The following is a 23,085-nucleotide window of genomic DNA, read 5'->3' as shown; positions in this document are numbered from 1 at the left end:
TCAATCCATTTTAGGGGTTGATCAGTGTAGTTTGAAGGTGAGTCAATAATTGTAAAGAAAAGTAAAATAAAATGGATGTCTTCGTGTGTCTTCTCTTATTAAACTGCCAACATGTAAAGAATTTCACATGAATGTTGCATAATATTTTTGCATAAAACCTCCAGAAGCAACAATATACCCCACGGCACCAACACGGTAAGATATAATGATGGTGGCACACGTAAGCTATTTTCCTCCCGAGGCTCAAAAACAACCGTGTCACTACTTCGCCTGCAGAAACTCCTCCTTCCTGAAGTACCTGAAGGCAGCACGCACCGAGAGGGGCCTACCACGCGCGGCCAGCGGCTCCACCTGCTGGTCGGTCCGACGACTGCAGCCAGGCGGAGCAACACATCCCTTCATTACCGACCCGTCCGGACCGAAGGAGCACAGAGAGGCGATCCGTAGAAAAGCGAACAGATGTGATCCGGACTACGAGAAGAGAAACAAAGCTGTAGTTTAAAGACGGAGAACCTTTCGAGTCTGCTAACAATGTGGCAACCCGCGTCGGAGCGATTGCAGGTGAGATCCGCGCGTGAATGATCCGCCTATTGTCGACAGGCCAGCGGTGAAAAAGACACCGGTGCCGCCGCGCGAGCGGGGCTCCGGCACGGGGACGGACGCTCGCTGCGAATACCGAGCAGCTACAGATGTTTTGTGAGCGCCGTGTTTCGTTCGGATGTTTGTTTGTTTTCTTTTTGTCGTCGTGAGAGGAAACAACCGTCGTTTTTCTTCCCGTCTGTGTGGTTTAAATGCAGCCGTTCACGTTACGCAAGCCGGGGGGGATACAAGTGCAACAACGTGCATTCCTCTGCTGATCTACCGACGGGTATTGTCTTAAAATGAACACAAAGCATGTTCTTGCAGGCTGCCCCCCCCCCCAACGGGCCTGTTTCATGCAACATTAACCTTTTACACCAACCTAGCGAGTGCAACCGCAGGCCGACTCCTCCTGTTGTCACACCAGGATGCTTAATCTACCGTTTTACTCTTCATTCCTGTGGGGAAATCGCTCCATCACAAAGCGCGGCTCCTGGGTAAATAACGAATGGAGGAAAAAAAAAACACCCAACACAATGAATGACACGTAGTGTGATATCCAGAGGCCAACCGTGCACCGTGCGCGTCCCTTGCAGACCGTAATGCTCCCCAGATGTTGGCCTGCGGATCGCCTGCCAAGTGAACTTGCACAATCCCTCAATTTCTGCCCAGGCGTCAAGAAGATGGACTCACGTATTGTTTAAAGCGAGAGCCCTGATGTTCACATGGTGGGGTCGAGAGGCCGTAATTGATCTCACACGCACACACACACAACCCCGCTCTCTCGATTCGTTGAGGCCCCCCATGTGATCGATTGATCGATCTGTCTCACGTGTTCCTCCTTTGCACATGTGAAGTGTAGACGTGAATCCCTCCAGTCGGTGCACGTTGCCAACTACCCCTCACTAAAAGCTCACGTGGTTGCAAGGTTGAAAAAAAAACCCAAACTGAGGTGAACCTGTTATTTTGTCATTCCCAGGTCTCAGTGTACCCACCCGTAGCCGTGTGCTGAACAGTCATGAGTTAGAAGAACGTTTCTACATGCGGGCAATTTTCTTGCCATGTTCGCGTTCACCATTCGGATCCACATTCTGTTACGGTTGCACATTTAAAAGAGTAAGCAAAGCTTCAAAGAGGCATTCTTGAAGATCAGTTGGCTCATCGCGGGGAGTGCAACGTCTGCGCTTGAGATCAGTTGGAGGGTCTTTTGAAGGGAGCTTTCCAAAGTCTGAGGAAATAACATCAGCTTGGCCGTGGAGATTAGAGAAAAAAAAACAACCCCCCCAAAAGAAGCCTGCTACAAAGTGGTATGAGGTTTGATTGACACGGGCATTTCGGGGAGTTCATTTATGTATTCTGAGGAATGCAGGATCCAGCTTTTTAGAATTGCAGTACTTGCTGGAGGAAAAATACGCCTTGGCTCCCGCCGGTCTGCTTCCTGGACGCCAGACAGTTTAGCATCTTTCTGCAGACTTCCAAGCTATGAAATACCGCGGAGCGATGGTAAGCCAGATGGATGACTTTTGAGAGGAATTTGGATCAACAAAGTCTGCCCAGGTGGCTCTGCGTCCGTGCAGGAACCTCTGTGACGGGTTCATGCTCCACCTGCACTGCCTGGATCTACCGGACAGCTAAACGTCAGGTCAGAGTTCAGGACAACTGTATGAGCACCAAAACCCCTCTCCGTGGGAAGTGACTACAGAACGATAAATACCTGCCCGTTGCCTGCTTTGTAACCGTGGCAACGGTCCTCCTACAGGCTGCTACCCTCAGCCTCATTTGGGTCATCAATGGTGCGTTTGATTTCTGGGGCCGGAGATGGAGACGATGTACAACGTACCGGTGTTTATCTTCTTCTGTTTTGTTTTCGTTCACGATGGCATTCGTCCATATTATTCTCACTTGTGCTGTCCCCTGTTGCCATAGCAACACCTGATGTCTTGCTGCATTTTTTTTGTCTCACGCTCAGGCAGGGAAGAGGAGGATGACGGGGGAGGAGTGTGTGGTTGGTTGAGGAGATGCAGGTCGTGGCTCGAGTTAGGCAACGGCAAGCTGCTTCTTATATTCCCAAAGTGTTGCAGAAACCAAAAGTGTCGCGTTGTGGTTTTTATTCTCATCCGCTGTCCGTCTGTCCACTTCCCCATCTTTCCTTCCTCTCGCTGACTACGTGCTTCAATCGGCTTCTTTGGGGGGAGGCGGGGAGGGGGGGCTCGTTTGTTCAACAACAGATTGCACAATATGCAGTAGTCTGGGCAAACGCAGCTTCGTCTGTCCCCCGGTCGGTCCGTCTGTCTCTTTGTCCGTCTCAGGTTGCTTTTGTGGCCACGGTTCCGTTGTTGAGGCTGACAAAAGGAGGGGGACGCATAATTCCCATGGTTCCTTCAACACCGAAACAGCCCAAAGGCTTTGGTGGTCTGATGATGCATAACCTCATGTTGGGTGGGCACACGAGTACACCGATGCCTTTTGAGCGGGTACACTGTACACGTTTTCTACCTCACATGGGGTAAATAATAGAACCTCCTTATATTAAAGTCGTAAATGCTGGTGTGTTTTTGTCCCCGGCAGGTCTTTTTCACGCACGTATACACCGTTCAAGCTGTTGCGACGGGTTCGTTGTGTACGTCACAGCTGTTGATGTTTGTACCTCTAGACAGAAATTGCCTCCCCCAGGGTCTGAGGTTTGTGTCATTTTAATACCCACTTCCTCCAACAGCACTAACCCACCAATCACAACATCCGATCATTGACCTTCTCCCTCCCACGAGCTGCTTCAGACATACATTTCCTCCCATAAACTGTCCCAGGATCACAGGGGGACGCAGTAAACGCAGAGAGAGACGGCCTAGGAAGTTACACGGCCCAGTCCTTGTACCGTGCAGTGAACCCGAGCGGGTGCATTCTGCTTTTGGCTTCAGGTCCTAACTGCGACCACATACTGAGGGCACCTCCTCCTCTTGCTCCACTTGCATACATCGCTCCAATAAAAGCAGCAGAAGTCACTGTGTGTGTGTGTGTGTGTGTGTGCGAGCGGCATCTGACGGGACAGCGGTTGTCAGCGCGGCGCCACGCAGGTTACGCTCATCGCCCGTGTAGAGACGTGGCCTGGAAAGACCCGGGATGTTGTTTTGGGCCGGGCCCCGCTTTGTTGATCGCATCCACCGGCCCGGTCACTCGACGTGAAACCTGAAGCCTCCGCGCGGTTTACTCGCCGGCAGCGCGGTTTGATGCCTGTTCGGCAAGCGAAACATCTGCTCGGGCTTTAAAGGTACCACGTGTCGTCGGTTTGGGCCGCAAGTGTACACGAGCGTGTCCCCATTTGGTTAGTGTCTTTAGTGAGGTAGTTTATTGCTGCTCCGCTGATCCACGTAGCAATGCGTCAGCCAAAGTTCACCCAGACGGCTGTCACGCAAAACGGGGGCCGGCTTGGCTTCTTTTTCATTAAGGAATAGAAACTATTCAACGTATTTGTCGGAACACAAGCGCACACGCAGAAACCTTTTTTTTGGCGAGCATCACAAACGTGCTTTACATCGTTTCCAGCTGTTTCCTGCGTGTTTTTACGCAATTACATCCCAGTAGCCTCTGCTCAGTGGGCCTCGGCGTGGCGGCCCGCTTTCAACCTGTTGAGCAGTGTCTTTGCATGAGACGACCTGAGAACCTCCTTCCTGTGAGAAACGCTCCCTCAGGGGGACCAACTAGTTTAATTGGCCACCCGTGACCTGCTAAAGCTCATCGCCGTCTGCTGCCTCGTGGAGGGGATTGTTTAAATCACGACCCTGGGTTTAAATATGTTGAAATGCTCTTATAGCACGTGTGCTTGTGTTGATCACGCTGGTGATTTACAGCAGTAATCGGCGACGTAGTTGAAGAGCAATCACTCAGAATGACCTGGCGGATTTTGACCTCTTTTGTCCGCACAATTTCTAAACGTTAGTACTAATTGTGGAAAGAGAGTTTGGCTCGTGTTAAAAAAATGCGTTATTTTTATAGCTCATACATATTATATGAACCTTGAGATCCATAAAACCTATTAAGTGAATTGTTGTTGTACTGTCGAGTTCCTTTTGTTTTTTTATTGGGGCTTCTTGGCGCTATGAATTGGTGTTGATCACATGGGAACCGGCAGCGATGAGTCACAGTGGATGTTTCCAGAGTTACTAAACAGGACTGTTTTAGTTGTGACGGTAAATATCATAACTAGCATACAAATGACCAAATATAGTTTACAGCCAGTATAAATATGTAAAGCGTAGAATAATAATGAAACTTACTAAACTTCAGCCAAAAGTAGATTTCCGATATCGGTGGATTTTGGAAACTCATCAAGTCCCCCAGATAGTTATTTGTTTGTTAGTTTCTGCTTTTGAGCCTTTTTATTAGTGTTACATCAAAACTAAATTGAGGGTGTGAATCAGATTTAAATATTTAAAATATATAGAGGCTTTCACTAAACTCAAACGTTGTAAATGTACATAAAAAACATTTATTTTTTTAAAGAAGGTGCAGAATTGGTTAAAGATTTGGGGTTTTCTCATGACGGCGGCCGTCGTTTAGCATCTGGGTCCGAAGTGAAGAGCTGAAAACTGACTCGGTCCACTCGGCGCTGATGGTGGAGACACGTCCAGGTCAGAAATAGAATCAATAGCGGCAGTAACTCGATGAGGAGACTGTTGGGACTTGTATAAATAAAAAAATATATAAAAAAAAAACATTTTTTAAACATTTACGCTGTGAAAATATTATCAATAGAATTCCAGCGTTACTCCAAAAGCTGCCCTCCGCTTAAGCCTTTTGCTCCTGGAGGGGGTGTGGGGGGGGGGGGGGGGGGGTGTAGGAGTCGGGGCGGCCCAGCAGACCCCCCCCCCCCCTCTCCGCAGGAATGTGAGCCGCTGTCAGGAAGCAGTAAAGTGCTGACGCGGAGGTCAGCGAGCGTTTACACACATGTGGCTTTACTTTCACAGCCGCTTTCCCCCCTTTTTCTCCCTCTCTCCTTCATCTGCTCCATGTTTCTTCTCTCGCCTTATCTTCCTCTGTCCTAACCCCCCCCCCCTTTACCCCGCAGGTCCCCTTTTCTTTTGTCAACATAAAGGTTAAATTATCCCTAAAGCTAAAATGATTATAACTTATTTTTATAGCATGTCATTGGGGTCCGATGGTCGGTGGGTCACATGCGCTGACGAGGCAGCACACAAAGGCCGGTGATCGGAAAGACGACCGAAAGAATGTCGAATGTTTGTTGCGGAAGAATGCAGCGGGGTGGAATATGGAGACTGGACACCGAACCTATTTCTGGAAGTCGATTAATTATTTTCTTCTCGTCCTCGCCAAAACAAACCAACCCCCGAGGATGGATGGAGCCCTCTTTTGGCAGGATTGACTGTTGGAAATGTTGTTGTTACAAAAACCGACAGGTCCAATTTGGAAAACGGCTTTACAGTGCCAAAGAGGACAAAAAAGTGAATGGAAGCATTTGTAAAAGTAGCCCTAATCTGTATTTTTAACAACACAAGACGAGATTAGCATCCTTTATGATAATACTATTATTTTTCAAATCTGCATGTAACACAAAGTGCATAATTGTACAGTTGAGAAATATTGTTTAACCATCTTGTTTCAGCTTTTGCACGCTAGCAGCTTTTTATGAGCAGTAAATTCAGCACTAGCTGAAAAAACCTTGTAAGTTCAATTCAACGCAGCTAACCGTGTAGTTAAATATATTTCACGGACTTCTACAAAGGCTGTTAAACTTCTGTTTTACCAAGAACATGCGATGAATCTGGCAGGTAAGAAATCAATATTGGTTTCAGACTCCATGGTTGTATTTGAGGAGCGCTTCAGACCCAGCAGACACATTTTCTTTAGTTGTGTTTAAGTCCGGATTTCATTAGCTGTTCGTTTTTTGTCTCGACTGTTTCGGAGAGCGCAGAAGTTCCACAAGGCTTCTTCCTTCAGGGAACCCCGGACTGTATGAGCGCTCCCTTCATCTGCTCTCCACATTCCACTAAAAAAAGGCTCACAGGCCATCCTACTTCTAGTCTTCATCTCCTGTTTTCACCACTGGGATTTGTTCTGTGTGTGTGTGTGTGTGTGTTTGTGTGTGTTCTGTAAAGCTAGATTGCTCCGGCCTTGAATATCATACTGCTGTTGAAAAAAAATAAAAAAATGTTTGTATCCACGTCAAGCGAAGGCCTGGAAACGTTGTGATGTCTCTGAACCTTTGAGCTGCATCAAGGTTTTAAAAAGCGCCGAGCAGCTTTCTGTCACATTTACACACGTATGAACAGTGTATACTTCTATGCATACTGGAAGTTTACTGACCCTTCCCCCCCCCCCCGTCGGCGTTGACCAGGAAAGCACCCTTGTCAAGCCGCGGTCTTATGGTCGGATGTTTGCCTAAAAGCACCGTGTGCGTCTCTCTTTTTCTCCATCAGCACTTTCAGACCATGCTGAAGACCAAGCTCAACGTGCTGACGCTGAGGAAGGAGCCGCTGCCCACGGTGATCTTCCACGAGCCCGAGGCCATCGAGCTCTGCTCCACCACGCCGCTCGCAAAGGGCCGGACCCATGCTGGATACAAGGTGGGGTCACATGAGTCCGATAATCCCCCAAATCCAGTAAATCCACAATAGCGTTGAAGGAGCCATAACACTGTTGTTCATTTTCTTTTTGCACACACACACACACACACACACGTGTGCTTAAATCATCAACACACACCAGTGGTTTTGTTTTTGTGTGTTTGAATGACATCCTTTGTTAATTAAGACAAAAGGGGTGTGTGTGTGTGTGTGTGTGTGTGTGCATGCGCTCTGGCACGGGGGCCTTAGCCCCGCCCCCTTCCCGGCTCTGCTAAGTGGCCCAATGAGGTGTTCTGTTCTCCGAGGTCGAAACAGAAAACAAACAGGGCTGCGGATAAAAACACCAGCCAGGCTCCGCTGTTACACACGACACCCACCATCAAAAGTGAGTGATTTGCGCCTTCGTGGCTGCTGCACAGCGCCGCACGCGGGACAAACCCACTCGGGGCCGACTCCCAAGTGACCGTGTGCGTGTGTCTTTTTTTCTCTTCTGGAGGTTGAGCGTTGCTCTTGGTCGCTCAGCATCCGCTCCCCGCCAACGAGCACGTCGGAGGAGGAGCGGATGCCGAGTCATCGTCTTCCCAGAAGTTGAGACGCGTGAACATGAAGTGAAAGTCGGGCGCGGCGACCGTGCCGGCCGAGCGAGGAAGAAGTAGCATTTTTCAAAAATGGGAACTATTCCCGAAATGAATGAAAATGAATGCAGCGCGCAGTTTATATCCTCACGTGGGGAGAACTCCCCCGATGCAAACAAGCCACAAAGCGTTGCACCTGCTCTTCCAGCTCCTCCTCATGTCTGCGCCAGACGTTGTTCAGGAAGCTCCATTTTCACCGCATCGCCCAACTTAAACCATGCAAACGAACCAGTGTGAGACCTCGTTCTCCTCTGGACTCGGCCTGCCCCGCTCTCCTTTCTGGACTCGCCGCTCTTCCCAGCATTTTCCGAGAATGTCAAAGCCGTGTTGCCATGGATACCACTACAGCTGTTCAGCAGAATGCCAGCCTCACGAAAAGAAAAAAAAATCCATTTCCTTCGTCTGTCTGCGGCCTCCCGAAAAACGCGAGTCTGTCTGCCTCGCCGCCTGCATCTGTTGGCTTGTGTAAATTCCTGTCTGAGTCACTACCTGCCCGTCTGCATAACTGACTGCCCACCTGTTGCAAACGTTTAGATGGCACAAGTCTTTTTAAAGTGGAAGCACAATACGGCGTGAGCAAACTGCGCTCGTTGCAGCCGTAAACACTGTAAAGATGAAATGCAAAGAAACCAGATTTTAAAACGATAAAAGCGCCGTTGCTTTTGCGCTATTTCTTAATTGATTAAAGCGGTGAGAAAACCGAAGCTCTGCTCTTTTTTGCACTCCTTCCCGCTCCCCTATGTGCTGCAGTACGTAATGCCAGCAGTCACTATGCTCATGCAATTGTTTTCACCGTCCCCTCTGCTTCACGCCAGCCCCCCCACACCATCACTTTTGCTTCTCCCAGCCCCCCCAGTCGTGACCCCGCGTTTACAGGAAGGCCGAAAGGCTGGCTGAGGCCGGCTGTCCCTCTGCCAAAGCTAACAGCTAGCAGGGATGAAAGGCCACCTCTCATTGCCCCGGCCGGCCCGCTGCTGTCGGTCCACTTCACATCCCTTTGAGGAAAAGTCCTGCATGCACAGCGCTGCCAGCTCCACGGTCATACTTCACGGGCCATGATGAAATCGCATTGGAGTCAAAACACAAACTGGCTCGGGATTTATTATTTTTTTTTTGTCTCTAGTATCAGTTTCCCTAAACTGCTCCCACGTCGATTTAAAGTAATAATTTTTAGCGATGGTGTGAGATTCTGACGTCTTTCACAGCACCAGGTCTTGAGCTAACCCCCCCCACCCACCCCCCACCCCCCGGGCAGAGGGGCTTCTTGTCTCCCTGTACTTGGTAATCCGATGTCAGTCAGTGAGCTGGACGTACCGTCGTCTCCAGAGAACAGAGGACAGAACATACAGTGAAGACATTCAGATGATAAGCAGCAGGGTGAGCTGACCGGTACTCCCGGTTCTCTTATGAATGCGTTTTTGTCTCATTAGGGGCCTTTTTGTATGAGTGAGTTTCCCTTTTGATGTGCGTATGTGTGTTTTGTTTCAAGGCCTTCTACGGCGTACGTCGCGTTTTATGAAGCCTGAAGGATATGAGATAACGTAATAATCAAATGTCAAGTGATTATAGTATTTCTTTTAATGAGAACTAGATGTGCTGCTGGAGCACAGTCTGGATCCAGGTTCAGGTCAGCTAGTGTGTCGTCCCTGTTGGTTCTGTTACCCGTCTGTGGAGGAGCCAGACTGGGCAGCAGTTCAGGGCTTCCCTCAGATCCAAATCACTGACCCAGGCACAGCGAGACGTGACGCTGTCTCTGGTTTGGCCTTCAGCGCTTCACTGTTGTCTCCCTGGTGAGAATCGGCTATTTCGACATGTGTCTTCTATTTCTTTCTGATATGCAGTTTACAATCCGCCAGCTCCTCTAAAATGTTCTGTGTTTGCACTGGTGTGCCTAGAATCCCGATGGCCTGCGGACGTCTCTGGTTGGAGTTTGCATGTGGGCTCTGCCTCCTACTACGTCTGTGCAGTGTTGCACAAAACTTTCTCTGTGCAGAAAATCTGGACTAGATGAACCGCACACAACTTGCTCTGTAGGCGGATCCCGATGGGCCTGGTGCAGCTCCACTGGACGCCAGTTAGTTTTCACTTACTTTGACCAAAAATAGGTCTTTAATTCCCCCTTTTTTGCATTTGCATTGCAAATCTGTGTGCTTAGACACATTTTATTGCCATCATTGGAGTATAACTTAACCATACGTATGGAAGGGGTCTGGAATGTCAAAGCGTCTTTCATATACACTGAGGCGCTTCTGTCTTGACTTACAGTGAAACACTCAGTCTCTGTTTTTGTAATCTCCCACACACACACACACACACACACACACACACACACACACACACACACACACACAGCATCGTCATCTCACCGCGCAACACAAACAGCACTTGAAAAAAGGAGAAAAAAATCCATCTTTGCATGCCGTGGCAAGCGAAGCCAGCTGCACGGTGCTGATTCAATACGTTCGGAGGAATGTTAACAACCTCTTCAGGAATGCTGTATTCCCGAGCAGCGCCTTCTCAGTTATGTTGGGGGGGACCCGGACGCGGGGGGGGTGGGGTCTCCTGAGGGAGAACACCAGGACGACCTCCACCTCTGGCGGTGGGAGTTGTTTTTCGTCGACGGAACCCGCTGGATCACTTTTGATGTCGGATGCGTCGAGGTCATGCTCCTCTGATACGATGCACTCAGTGACGTTCAGCATCTTACAGAATCCAATTACGTGTCCGTTTTGAAGCGCGTGCACATTTTTTGATTTTGTATACAGGGGTCTTATTGTATTCCTGCACACTGAAAGTTAGGTTACAGCCAGCCAACCCGAGCTGAGGGCTAAAGCTTCACATTTACTGTACCCACATGAGAGTGGTATCAATCTTATTATCTCGGCAAGAATGTGAATAAGCGGCTTTTCTAATCCGCACAACAATTGCTTTGGAAAATCGGCTTGTACGCCTTGTGACTGCGTGAATGTGCTTAAACGTTGATCCGAATAAACCTGCCGTAAGGTTGCTGTTGTTTTCGTTCTTTCCTGAATTATCCAAAAGGTTGACGTTTTTGGGAGTTGCAAGCGTACTTTTGGACAATGATAATAGCAGGTATTTTTCCTACTTTTGGCAAACGACACCAGACCACCACTGCCAGATAAAAGTCCCATATTCTTTCCAAATAGTCTTTCATTTAGTCATGAACCAAAAAACACCCGTATTTTCCCCACTGACATCTCATCTCTCAACAAACTCTTACTGTTTGGAACAAAGTGCATCTGTGAGGGGGCAAATAGGAAAACAGACACAGATTGAGACATAGGCTTGTTTGTTTTGTCTGCACCCCCAGTGGGTCCTTGAACCGGGACGTCTGGGAAAGTGCCTGATGCCGAAACAAGCAGTTCTAGAAATCTAGCTAGTGCTTTTTTGTTTTTTTGTTTTTTTTCTACCTTCACATCACAGTCTGTTCCCAGATCTGATCCAACAGGAGCAAACCGCTCTCCTCAACAAGTGCCTCCTTGTTCCTCTCTCAGTGCCTCTTCCTGTCATCTCGGCCCCTTTCTTCCCTTCTTCCTCCGTGTTCCCAAAGCCTCTCCGTAGGGTCAGGTATCTCCTCATAGATTCCTCTCTCCTCCTCTTTTTCTCTCCATCCCCTCCCTTTCTCTGCTGATAGCCCAACCAGCTGTGGCTCCAGCAGCGCAGCTGCCCGGACGCTGCGCCGCTCGCACACGCGTGTGCGCGCGCTCACGCACACACGCGGCCTCCAGCGACACAGACATCCGCATAGACGGATGTTTTCTCTAACTCCCTCTGTGTGACCCTCACTTTCTTCTCTCCTCCTTTTTTTTGCATTTTACTGCTTTTGTATCTACTTTGCCGTCAGTCTGCCTATAACAACAACAACAACAACTCTCTGCGGCGTTGCTGGGTTTGCATCCTGTAACTCATCAAAAAAAAAATGGTAAACATTCAAATCTGTTTGCCTCATTTAGCATCAAACACAGAAAAAAATGTGTTCCTGGCATGTGCTTAAACGCGCTGGTGGCAGAGGGGCCGTGCTGGCAGGGATGTGCTACCGTATATGTTTTTAATGGGTAACAGTTGCATTTCTTTGCACGGCAGAGAGAACTCTGCACAGACCGAACATATTTGCACAACCTCTTGGTTTTTATACACGTGTCTTATACAGATGACAAACTTTTTTTTTTCTTGTCTCCTGTAAACCCCCGAGCAACTCGACCACAAAGGGGGTTTCTGACATTTTAAAAGACCTGTAAAGATAAAAAGACCCACACGTTTGTTGAACAATGTCACGCATATGCAAGAGGTGTCCGATGTGTGGTGACCGAAGTAGCAGCGCTGCCGCCAGTGCGCTAATCTGTTAGCATGTTCAGATTATACAGTAGACCACACAGCCCTTTGCTGATGTTCAAGGGCGTAACCATGGTTTAGACATTGGGGGGGGGTCCAAACGAATACCATTCCCCATATTACTTTTTTTTGTTAAGTGCGTGGCCTACAATTCTATATTTATATATGAAAATTCACACATTTAAAACAGATTTGAGGACTAGATTGACCATTTAAATTCACATCTAAAAGGAAAAGTGTCATTTCTCTGTGACAGTGGCTGAGTTGCTTCCTACTTACTGACCTTAAACACACCTACCAATTACAAAACTGCGACTCGTGCTTTTATGAGGCTACTCGTTTTATTTGCCTACACATTTAGCTCGGTATCAAGTTACTTACTGTCTGGAAAAAATGCTCGGCTTCTGGCACAGTTTTCGTCGCTTTTTAGGTGACCTAAAGTCCTCCATTACTCTACCCTAAGGCGTCAAACTCATTTCAGGTTCGCGCCAGACAGGGCCCACCTCGACCATTTAGTGATAGGGAAGGGTGGCGCTGACGATCCGACCGGCCGGCGGTACGGTCGATATATGTACATAGATATATCTTACATATTTTCTGCTGTATGTTGGGGGGGACACGACCCCCCCAAAGAATGCGTGGTTACGCCTACGCTGATGTTTTAGAGGATTCTTTTTACGTTACTCTTTTGCTGGATACAATCATGTGGGGATCTTTAGAGATGTTGGTAGGCGGGAGTTGTGAACCAGGCTCGCTGTGTCCCTTGTTTTCACTTTCATTCAGCCAGCAAGCGCAGCGACGTACGTGGCGCCTGCAGACACATTTCAGCGGTTTCAATCTCCTCGTCTGACCCTCAGCAAGGAGGCAAATAAACTCCCCCCCCGAAATTCTGTCTTTCCGCAGTTACCACGGCTACCAAGAACTAGTCTATCAAGGACTTCAGCTTGCAGGTCGTAGAGTTCCCCTTCACAGAAGAGAGAATAGAATAGGAATATGTTACATAAACAGACTCGGTAATGGTGGCCACATGTCTCGCCACACGTGCAAATGTTTAACCAAGCTCCTCTCTCTCTCTCTCTCGCTCTCTCATTCACAAACACTTGCATTCCATTTCTTTGTTTTTGTCCATTTCCTACAAAGCAGGTACACACACACACTGTTTATTGTCTCGGCACTAATCCGGTGGATCGTTTCAATTTCAGCTTCCCTGCTGCCTCGCTGTTTTTCTGTCGGCTTTCCTCCATTTCCCTCCGTTCCCTCCCGGCGGCCCCCAACAGGCCGTCATTCCTGTAAATGATCCTGACTTCTGTCAGAGTACTGCTTCATGTGGAACTAATATCTTCTGTTGGTCGGTATAAAAACTGCGATGCAAAACGTTCGGCCGCAGGAAGGGACGTGAGCAATGCGGAGAGGTGATAGGTGATGGGGGGGTGGGGGGGAGGGGGCAGAAGTCCGTTCAAGAGAGCGAAGACAATCAGAAATTCAGAGATGGGGGAGCAAGAAGAGGCACACAGTGAGAGTTGAAACAAAATGGGGAGGGACGGTGTAGATGTCTGGAGTGATTTTGTGTCTTGTCAGCGGGCCACCAGAGTAGAGAACAATGGACGCGCTCCGGCTCTGTGGGACGGAGGGAGAGAGCGTTTTTCCTCCGCCTTCCTCCCCCACCTGTGCAATGAACCCGCATCCCCTGTACTTTAAAAATAAATTCTGTCACATTGAGCCAATAGCCTTCAAATAGTATTTCCCCAAAAGGGTCCCTTAGGTTTTACTTCATGGCAATATAATCACTTCTTACGATGTTAGTGGAGGCTTGTTGACTGACTTCCTTTAGAAATGGACAGGAACACTCGTGTGTATTTGTAAGGTGACCGACCGACGTCAAGTGGGAAGTGATTTTGTAACCTAATTAACTTTTTGTTGAATGGGAATGCACAAACATCAGACAGGCTGTCTGATGTTTGTGCATTCCCATTCAACAAAAACCCTCCATGAGAGGTTCTCGGGTCAGCTGGTCTCTCATCATTCCTCAGCGTATGCATGTGTGTATTTCAATGGCACCTGTGTGGTTTTACAGCACTTTCCCTATTGTCGTGCATTATTCTAGCACTGGTACTTCTGCATGACGGTTTCAGTGTTTCACATGGGCTGTTGGACTGACCGCACGACACCACGTTAAAAACACTCATACGATCACGAGTCACCGCTGTTATTTGCAACCAAGTATAATTTGCACATGAAAAACATGAATACATATTTCTGAGATTAATTTTGCGCTGCACTGTGTCTATCTGACGCCATTAATCAGCACCCAAGACAAATAAACTCCACATTTAGTGCGTCCGTGCTCATAAATGCTAAACATTCAGCTGTCCTTATAGAGATGCTATGTTCCCTGGAGAGGCCTCCGCTTACGCCACCGGGTGTAAATGGGCTCAGTGTCCGAGCCCTGAAGGGAAAACGCCAGTACTGTGGAAATGTCTCGTTCAAATACGTCAAACCAAAAGCCGCCATCAAGTCCAGAGATTTTAGTGGTGCGTCTTGTTTTCTTCCTCGATGCCTTATGAGCACTTCTTTATTTGTATTTCTATCTGTCCTTCACGTCTCTACTGAGGCAATGTTACAATTTCCTCTTCAGCTGAATGTTTCCACTTGTGGGAAACAAACTCTAAATGTTTGCTTAGTCTGGTGTCCATTTTTTATTTTTTCTTCTATTTAAGCCTAATCGGTTAAAACTGTCCAAATGTGCCAAATCTGTGTGTATTATTGTGTTCCTGATCTAAGACATCGTTTTTTGGACTCAACCACAACCACCATCTTCCTTTCTGGACCTCTCAACTAGGCTGGTCTTAATTTTCACTTTACTTCATATATTCCGTATAGTTTATTTTAAACCGGCACAATAACTAGATCTAGAGAGAAAACAAGAACTGCCTTTTTGTGTTTTGGCTCATTCCCAGCTGCTGTAAGAGAATAAAACCTGGCAACGCGTCACGTCAGCCGCCATCCAACTAGGAAGCGAGCAATCAGTGGAAAGGACGGCAGCTCGAACGTGCAACCCGATATCAAAATAGAAGGGACAGAAAAAAGAAGTGCACAATGATTCTTTATTGCTGTTCGACGCGCAGACTGCGGACGGCCGATTTATCTTGGCGTGGCCTCTGGATTTGTTGGCTTGCTGAGTGACCGACCGCCTTCTGGCTGCGAGACTGTGTCGCCGCGGTCGACCAGCAAACCACCCGCCGCTCCTGCAGACCTGTGGCACTCTGCCGAATGATGGGTAGGCCGCAAAGGCCGTCCCACCCCCCGCGTTTACCTCTAGTCGCCGCTGCTTTCACCCCCTGGATCTCTGATTTGTGGCTTATTAGAAACTCCACGCCATGTTGTCTTGCTGTATTCAGGTTTTTACCAGGACCTGCATAGCTGCAGCTCTTTATGCATTCTTTATACATTTGGATCAACTTAGCATTGACTGAGCCCCTCAACCGACTTTCAGATAGAAAGTCAATTGTCAAAGTTGAATTAAAAGTTGACTAAACAACAGTTGTGAAAGAAGAGGCTGTCGTGTGACCACTTGTGGCTTAAAACGGCACCAGATTTATATAATGTTCTGATGCTTTATGGTCGTCATGCCTTCGTATCTGTGGACTGACTCGAAATTAAAATATGTACATTGAGACGTGAATAAAGAGGGTCTCATCTTCCATAAATGTTCCAAACTGTGATACGTCTTTTTAATCGCGCTCATCGTTCCACTCGTGTTATCAGCCGCCACGTGTGCTGTAATGAACTCCCGATGAACACAGACGGAGGGGAGTGTTTGACTCGTAGGTCGCTTGTGTATTTTTATAAAGCTACTGAGAATGCCATGCAGACAACACGTGCACAAGTCGGCCATTACTGCCCGAGCGCTCGCAGTTCGGCCACGTTCCCATATGAAAAACTTGTTCACTTCTTACCCTCGTCCTCCTCCTCCTCCTCTCCAGCTCCTCGGCCTACCGTTCCCCTGGTGTTTAGCGTCGGTATCGTGTTTTCTCGTCCAACAATAGCAAAGGCACATCTTTCTAAATGTCAGCGCCACAGTTACCACAGACAACTAACACTGAGAAAAGCCTGTTATCATCATCTCAGAGAGAAAGTTATTTTCTTTTTAAAAACAATGTTCATTGAGTCTTTCTCCTGTCACATAAAATATGTGACATTGTCATATAAAACCACAATGTCCTACTCTATGCAGACGACTTGTCTGTTCCAACGAGTCCTCTTCATGTCTTTAATGACGTGGTCAGAGCATTGTTCTCAATGATTGGCACCCCCCACATATAAATCCCTTTAGATGAATGGGCTCTGCTGTTTATTAATAGTCCTCGGCTAGTGACAGAAGGTGCCCTGTCTTTTGTCATTTAAGTCCTCGGACTTAATACTTTCCCCCTTGAGATTAGACCGGCTACATCTTTGGCATTTTTAAAATTTGTTTTGTTTCTTTTCTATTATCGAGAGTTTACTATTGTCCCTGTCTTTCGACCTTGTCAAGAATGGTGCTTTATATATGCTCCTCATAAACGGACTCTCTCAGTATAACAAGGAGCGGCCCCATTTTTTATGTATTTCTACGGTAGTTTTGATTGATTTTATTCCTTGGCAGCCGACTTCTGTGCATGTGGTGGAAAAACTCCATGCTTGTGTTTGTGGGAAAGGACACGTCTGATGGTGTCCATGTGTGTTTGTGTCTCCCCGCAGGTGTCCTACCTGGGCAAAGTGAGAATCTCCGGCACCCAGTTTCTGTCAGGCTGCACCGAGTCGGCGGTGGTGGGTCTGGTGGACGGCCGCGCCCTTGCCCAGCAGCGGGGCACCTACCCCGAAGGAAACTCCCTGCTGGAGATCCGTCCCTTCCAAGTGCGTCTTCACCACCTGGACGGTCACGGCGAGGCCTCGGTAACCATGGACACCTACCAGGTGGCGCGGATCGCCTACTGCACGGCCGACCACAGCGCGAGACCCAACGTGTTCGCCTGGATCTACCGGGAGATCAACGACGACCTGTCCTTCCAGATGGACTGCCACGCCGTCGAGTGCGAGAGCAAGCTGGAGGCCAAGAAGCTGGCGCACTCGATGATGGAGGCCTTCCGCAAGACTTTCCACAGCATGCGGAGCGACGGCCGCATCCACAAGAGCGGCTCGTCGGACGACTTTGCAGAGGACTCGTCCACCCCTGAAGACACGACCCCGGACGACGGTTGAGCTGAAAGTCGCCTAAGCCCCCGACGCCTGTCCCGACTGGGCGAGGGGTTACTGGAAGGATGGACAGATTAACCTGCTCTCTCTCTCTCTCTCTCTTGCTCTCTCTCTCTTTCTCCCCCTACGATTCTCTCTGGTACCAATTTGGAACAGAATGAACTGACCCATGTGATGCTGGTGACCCCCACCAGTATAACAAAGTAGTTTTTAAATACTGTAATGGGAAAGTACGTTCAAAAAAAGGAGTTACAAAAGACCTACATTTACATACAGGGATGTCAAAGTGCTGCCACTTTAAACGAAAGGTCCTCAAAGGCCCACAGGAAGCTTTCAAGCACCGCTGTAACCGCCCTCAAGAGATCGACTCGACATTTCCATCTTCACCTTCAGCCACTGTGTCACTCCTGCTCCCAGCAGAGACTCTGTTTGTGGCTCTGAAGCTTTTCACCCAGCAAACAAACGGGGTTCGGCCCCCGTTCTTCTGAACCCAAGCTCAACGAAAACCCGTCGCTACTCTTGCCATGGACGGGACACCGGCACGAAGAGGCCTGTGACTTATTTTTGGGTTCCCAACCCCAGAGTTAATGAGACTGTTGGAGCACATAAATTCTTTTTAGATGTTTAACCATGTGGATCTCTGTTACAATGCCTTCGACCTTGGTAATGGGCAAATGAGGATGTGAAAGAAAAGCTAAGCCTTTAAGCACTATTCATATCATCACTATGGTACCTTAGTCCGACCCTGAAATTACTTGCCGGCATAGCTGTTACCCGTGCAGACAACGGAGCCGGAGCTTCTAGCGCCGCCTCCGTTTAACGGCTTCTTAAACGTTCAGAATAATCGCACGGCGCCTCTGGAGAATGTAGGTGCTACGTAGATGTTCCATTTTAGAAGTTCTCACCGGGCTGAAAGCCTGAGGCCCTGACTGCGACACCTTAATCATCCACTTGTGTTTTGAATATACCAAAATTCAGGCTGCATTTTGCCTGTCAGATTATGTGCCTCACTTTCCTCTCACATTAGTTTGGTCTCTTACCCGGGTCCCTGTGTGTATGTGTGGCTCTATGCGCGGGCCAACCCTTTTTCCTAATGTGTGTGTGTGTGTGTGTGTGTGTGTGTGTATAATTGCTTACTTGTGTACTTTGTGTATTTGATTGTACACATGAGTGCTGTTGGAGGTGAGACATCTCTGTTTGTGTGAAAGAGAACAAGGTAAGGGAGTAGGAAGATTAGGGGGGATTAGCTGGGGTTTTTCTCATTGCCCCGGAAGCATCCATTTTTGATGCTTAAGGGGGGCGTTTTATCATCAGGACGCGGTACTCTGACCATTTGCCACGTTTTCTCGCAAAACGGGAGACACATAGAGTCTGGACGTGTTAGTCACTGAGGATGTAGGACGCCTAAAACACCCCCGTCCGAGTTAACGGCCGACACCCCCTGGGCCTCTGCTGAATGTATGCCGAGTCCAACGTGTCTGTGAACGCCTCGCCCCGTCCACGGCGGGTGACCGATTCCCCTCCTGCAACATCGAGGCACCGCCGCGGGGCCAAATCTCATCAGAGCGCCACTCTTCTTCTTCTTCTTTTTCTTCTTCTTCTCCTCTTTTTTTTAATTTTTTTTTTAACTGGACTGCATTGAACAGGCTGGAAAAGGTCCTCGGCCAGTAACCTAAAAAGAACGATCGGGGTGGCTCTGGTCGGCACACACTCAAATATATATATACACCAACATAGAATTATACATCATGTACACACACATTGTATTTGAGTATTGCTCAATAAGCTTATGTAAATACAAATGTATCACTCTCCAAATATTACAGCATACATGTTGATAGATATTTTAAATGAGAAACCATCGTACGATACAGAAACAATGTTATGAAGCCTACTGTGAATAATAATTGGAGAGCCTGATAGCGGTGGCTGTGTGTGTGTGTGTGTGTGTGTGTGTGCGCAGGTGTGATTGTATGTGTTGGGACGAGTGCTGAGGAGGGGTGGACGTGTCGGGGGGGGGTGAGTGTTCATAAAGCTGTAGATTACTGTGTCATGTCTGTCTGAAAGCTCAGACGCGCTTTAAATGTTTGAAAAGTGTTACCTTAAGTGTTTTCTATACAGTGTTTGCAAAGATCAAGAAACAATTGCATATAAAGTATTTACCAAGACCAAGCGCTCGATGGTGTGGTCTGTTTCCTCTCTCATACCCACATCTAATGTCTCCGTCTTCGCTGTCGCCAGAGCTAAAAAAAAAAAAAAAGAAGACTTTTATTCTTCTTTTAAGACCTGCGTGAGTTGAACTCTGGCGTTCCTGCTGCGGCTGCATGCATGTGGGAGGATAAATACAAAGCATGTTCAGTCGCAGTGCAAACCGAGCGAGTAAGCAGATGATGTTCCTCCAGGGTGCCAGGACATATGTAAAGCATAACCACGCGGTCCTCTACACACACACACACACACGTTGCAACATACTGAGACTTTTAGGAAATGATTTAAGGTATACAACTGTTTTGATGTGCTTAACAAATGTTCTAACACAAAAGCTTTTCATGTTCTCTTTTCAGAGGATGGTGAACGACAAAGTGCCCGACGGGGGCACAAATATCGTGAGCATCCTCTCCCTCCTACTACTATCACTCCTCCACTGCGTGTGGGCGCAATTTCCCTGAGCAAACCCCTAAACTGGAGTTTATGGTGTTTCCACGCTCATTTCGAGGTTTATGTGTGACACTGTCTCCGTGCGTCCTCTGAGGGAGGTCTTCGCTCTCCCGTTCTTCACATTCCTCTGTTTTCTCAGATCTCTCTTTTATTGCCTTGTTGTGCTCCGGCCCGTCGTCTGCCAGGATCTCTTGTCTCTTCAAAGTGCCCACATCAATAACAAGATAACTAGCTGCTCTCTGCTCGTGGGGCTGGCGATCATTTTGCAGCTTAAGAGCTGCAGAGGATTGGAGGCAAAATGGATGCTGTGAAGAATGTTAATGTGTGTTGAATGAGAACACTGCCTCCCTCTGGCAAGAAGAGCTACAGCCTCCCCCCCACCCCAAAGAGGCCTTTTCATGTTGTCATAAACAGTCTAACTCCTCACGATAAGAATCGTTACTTTAGAAACGCCAGGAGGGAAGCAGATTGTTTTTGCTGCTGTCACTGGCTTGTTTGGGCTTAAATGGAAAATGTAACTGAAGGTGATGCAACCACATGGACATTTGATGAGCGGCAGGCAGACATTTACTCATGTCTTTACTAGTTGTTTTCATTAAACGTTGATCGTCCACAGCCATCTGGCACAATGTCATCTGTTGTGTAACAACATGTCAACACGGCCCTCCGTCCCCGTCTCTCACAGCTAACTGTACGCAAGCGCGATTTAATGCCTCTTTGTCTCGCGTCTCTCCGCTGTGCTCTAGTGTCTGACCCACTTCCACGAGTAGAGGGGCCCTGTGGGGCCCACAAAGAGCCCCCGCCGTTCCTCCATCAGCCGGCGTCGGGTCGGTGTCACTCGGCTCACAATACAAACTCAAGCCCACACGCTTGTCCGGTCCGGCCCGGGTCGAGGAGCCGGCGTCTGATCAGATCCTTCTGCCCGAGCTGGTGGGCCCCGGGCCCCTCGGAGCGAACACGACCAACATGTGTGGGTGTGTAGCAGATGCGTGAAATGGACCAGGACCTGTGCACATTCCTTCCACTTCTGTCTCGACTGAAATGGCACATTTTACACTTGCGGTCGCTCAACGTGGTGAAATAATACTTGTTTTAAGCATTCAAGGAGTAGCATGTTGTAACCGTAACTATTCAGCAGAAGCCAGACGGACACAGTAGTGGTCTAAAATAAGATGCAAGTATGTGCCAAGCGTGCGGTGATTGTAATGACCATTGCTAACTCTGTACTGCAGGACACAAAGTACTCTTGTTCGGTCTTCACTCCTTTTGAGTTTCAGTTGGTTTGGTCTGTTCACTTTGCGTTTTTGTTGAAAACCTTTTTCTATTAACGTGCAAGAAAGGCCAAATTTAGAAATGATATGGATCAGGAAACATTTATTGACATAACATGTCAGACATACAAGGAATTTGACTTGGTGGTTGGTGCATGACAGCAGACTGGACGACAAGACAGCAGTGCAAGAGGGATAGAATATAATGCTATGGGTTGGTTTAAAAATAAAGGAATAAAAGCTAAAAGTAAAAATTTTAAAATTAAAAATAAATTGCACCGCCGATCAGAAAGGGACAAGTGAAAGTGACCGGTGGAGTGTTATAGTCAGTCAGTGGGGGACCGGGCTCTGTTGATGAGCCCGATTGCCGACGGGAAGAAACTGTTCGTGTGGCGGGAGGAAAGGGGCACAAACAGTTTTTGTCCGGGGTGAGTGGGGTCGGCCACGATCTTTTTAGCTGCTTCAGAGACCTTGAAGCGAACAAGTCCTGCAGGGACGGCAGATTGCAGCCGATCACCCTCTCTGCAGAGCGGATGACACGCTGCAGCCTGCCCTTGTCCTTGGCTGTGGCTGCAGCGTACCAGACGGTGATGGAGGAGCAGAGGATGGACTCGATGATGGCCGTGTAGAAGTGGACCATCATCGTCTTTGGCAGGTTGAATTTCTTCAGCTGCCTCAGGAAGAACAACCTCTGCTGAGCCTTTTTGGTGATGGAGCTGATGTTCAGCTCCCACTTGAGGTCCTGGGTGATGATGGAGCCCAGGAAACGGAAGGAATCCACAATAGTGATGGGGGAGTCACACAGGGTGATGGGGGAGGGTGGGGCTCTGTTCTTCCTGAAATCCACAACCATCTCCACTGTCTTTAGAGCGTTGAGCTCCAGGTTGTTCTGGCTGCACCACGACACCAGATGGTCAGACTCCCACCTGTAGGCGGACTCGTCCCCACCAGAGATCAGTCCAATGAGGGTGGTGTCATCTGTGACCTGGAAATACATGTTACTAATAATTTCATAATACATTTCTTGGTTTTCTGAAAATAACGATATACTGTAGGTAGTTTGAAAAATATGGATTTCTTTGAAACGCTTTTAAACCACAAAAATATGAATTAATTAACCAATCATTGTTTTACATAAATATGCTGAACAAAACTTCCCATTTGTCTTTTTGTGTAATTAGTTAAACATTACTGAAAACCTTGCAGAAAATTATTAGGTCATTATTAAGAAAACACAGACATGCAAAATAAAGAAAAATATAACTGTAAAGGGTGAAATGCAATTCATCTCCCAGACCCAAGAAAAAACGAAAAGAGGATATTGCAATATCTTTCCTCTGGTCATGTCCCTGATTTAAGATTCCTGTCAAATTGAAATGTGGACTGGAATGAGGAAAAAAAAGGAGGGCGGGGGGCTCAAAGGCGACTCCAGACTCTCAGTGAAGCCCAGAGGATTCAGTGCACGACACTACTGTAAAATACTTACAGATGAGATACTGCCCTGAATCCCTGGGGGACGGGGGACGTCTGGCCCGAGATCCAAGATGAGCCGGTGTGTCAGGAAGGAGGGATGAAAGTCTGAGGAAACACTAAGCTCAAACAGAGCCTGGAGACCAAATGTCAACGGCTCTGCCTGTGAAGTCCTACCCGGCGCTGCACCGCCATCATTCAAAGTTTGCCGTTTGCACTCCTGTTCGCGAGTTTGATACACAAAAGACATTGCTTGAGAAGTAGAACATTCGACTGTACGCGATGAGCCACAATTGAGATCATCAG

The 23,085-nt window shown here is 48.0% G+C and overlaps 1 protein-coding gene across 1 annotated transcript; it reads left to right on the top strand.

Annotated features, from left to right (window-relative positions):
* The first annotated feature begins 257 nt into the window (after window positions 1-257).
* On the top strand, window positions 258-19,552 carry pid1 (phosphotyrosine interaction domain containing 1). Its single transcript, XM_040176569.2, has 3 exons — window positions 258-561; window positions 7,014-7,160; window positions 16,886-19,552. The coding sequence occupies exons 1-3, from the start codon at window positions 532-534 to the stop codon at window positions 17,384-17,386; spliced, it is 678 nt and encodes a 225-aa protein (XP_040032503.1). The 5' UTR covers window positions 258-531; the 3' UTR covers window positions 17,387-19,552.
* The last annotated feature ends 3,533 nt before the right edge of the window (window positions 19,553-23,085 follow it).

This window comes from Gasterosteus aculeatus, chromosome 1 (assembly GCF_964276395.1).
Source record: "Gasterosteus aculeatus chromosome 1, fGasAcu3.hap1.1, whole genome shotgun sequence".
NCBI classification, from domain to species: Eukaryota; Metazoa; Chordata; class Actinopteri; order Perciformes; family Gasterosteidae; genus Gasterosteus; species Gasterosteus aculeatus.
The sequence above is the reverse complement of the archived record's forward strand: the minus strand, read 5'-3'. Positions and strand labels throughout refer to the sequence as shown.

Bases quoted from the DNA above. Each gene is read 5' to 3' on its own strand.
- pid1 (XM_040176569.2), top strand. From the start codon at position 532: ATGTGGCAACCCGCGTCGGAGCGATTGCAG. The intron at 562-7,013 runs GTGAGATCCGCG...TTTCTCCATCAG, and splicing joins CCGCGTCGGAGCGATTGCAG to CACTTTCAGACCATGCTGAA. The intron at 7,161-16,885 runs GTGGGGTCACAT...GTCTCCCCGCAG, and splicing joins GGACCCATGCTGGATACAAG to GTGTCCTACCTGGGCAAAGT.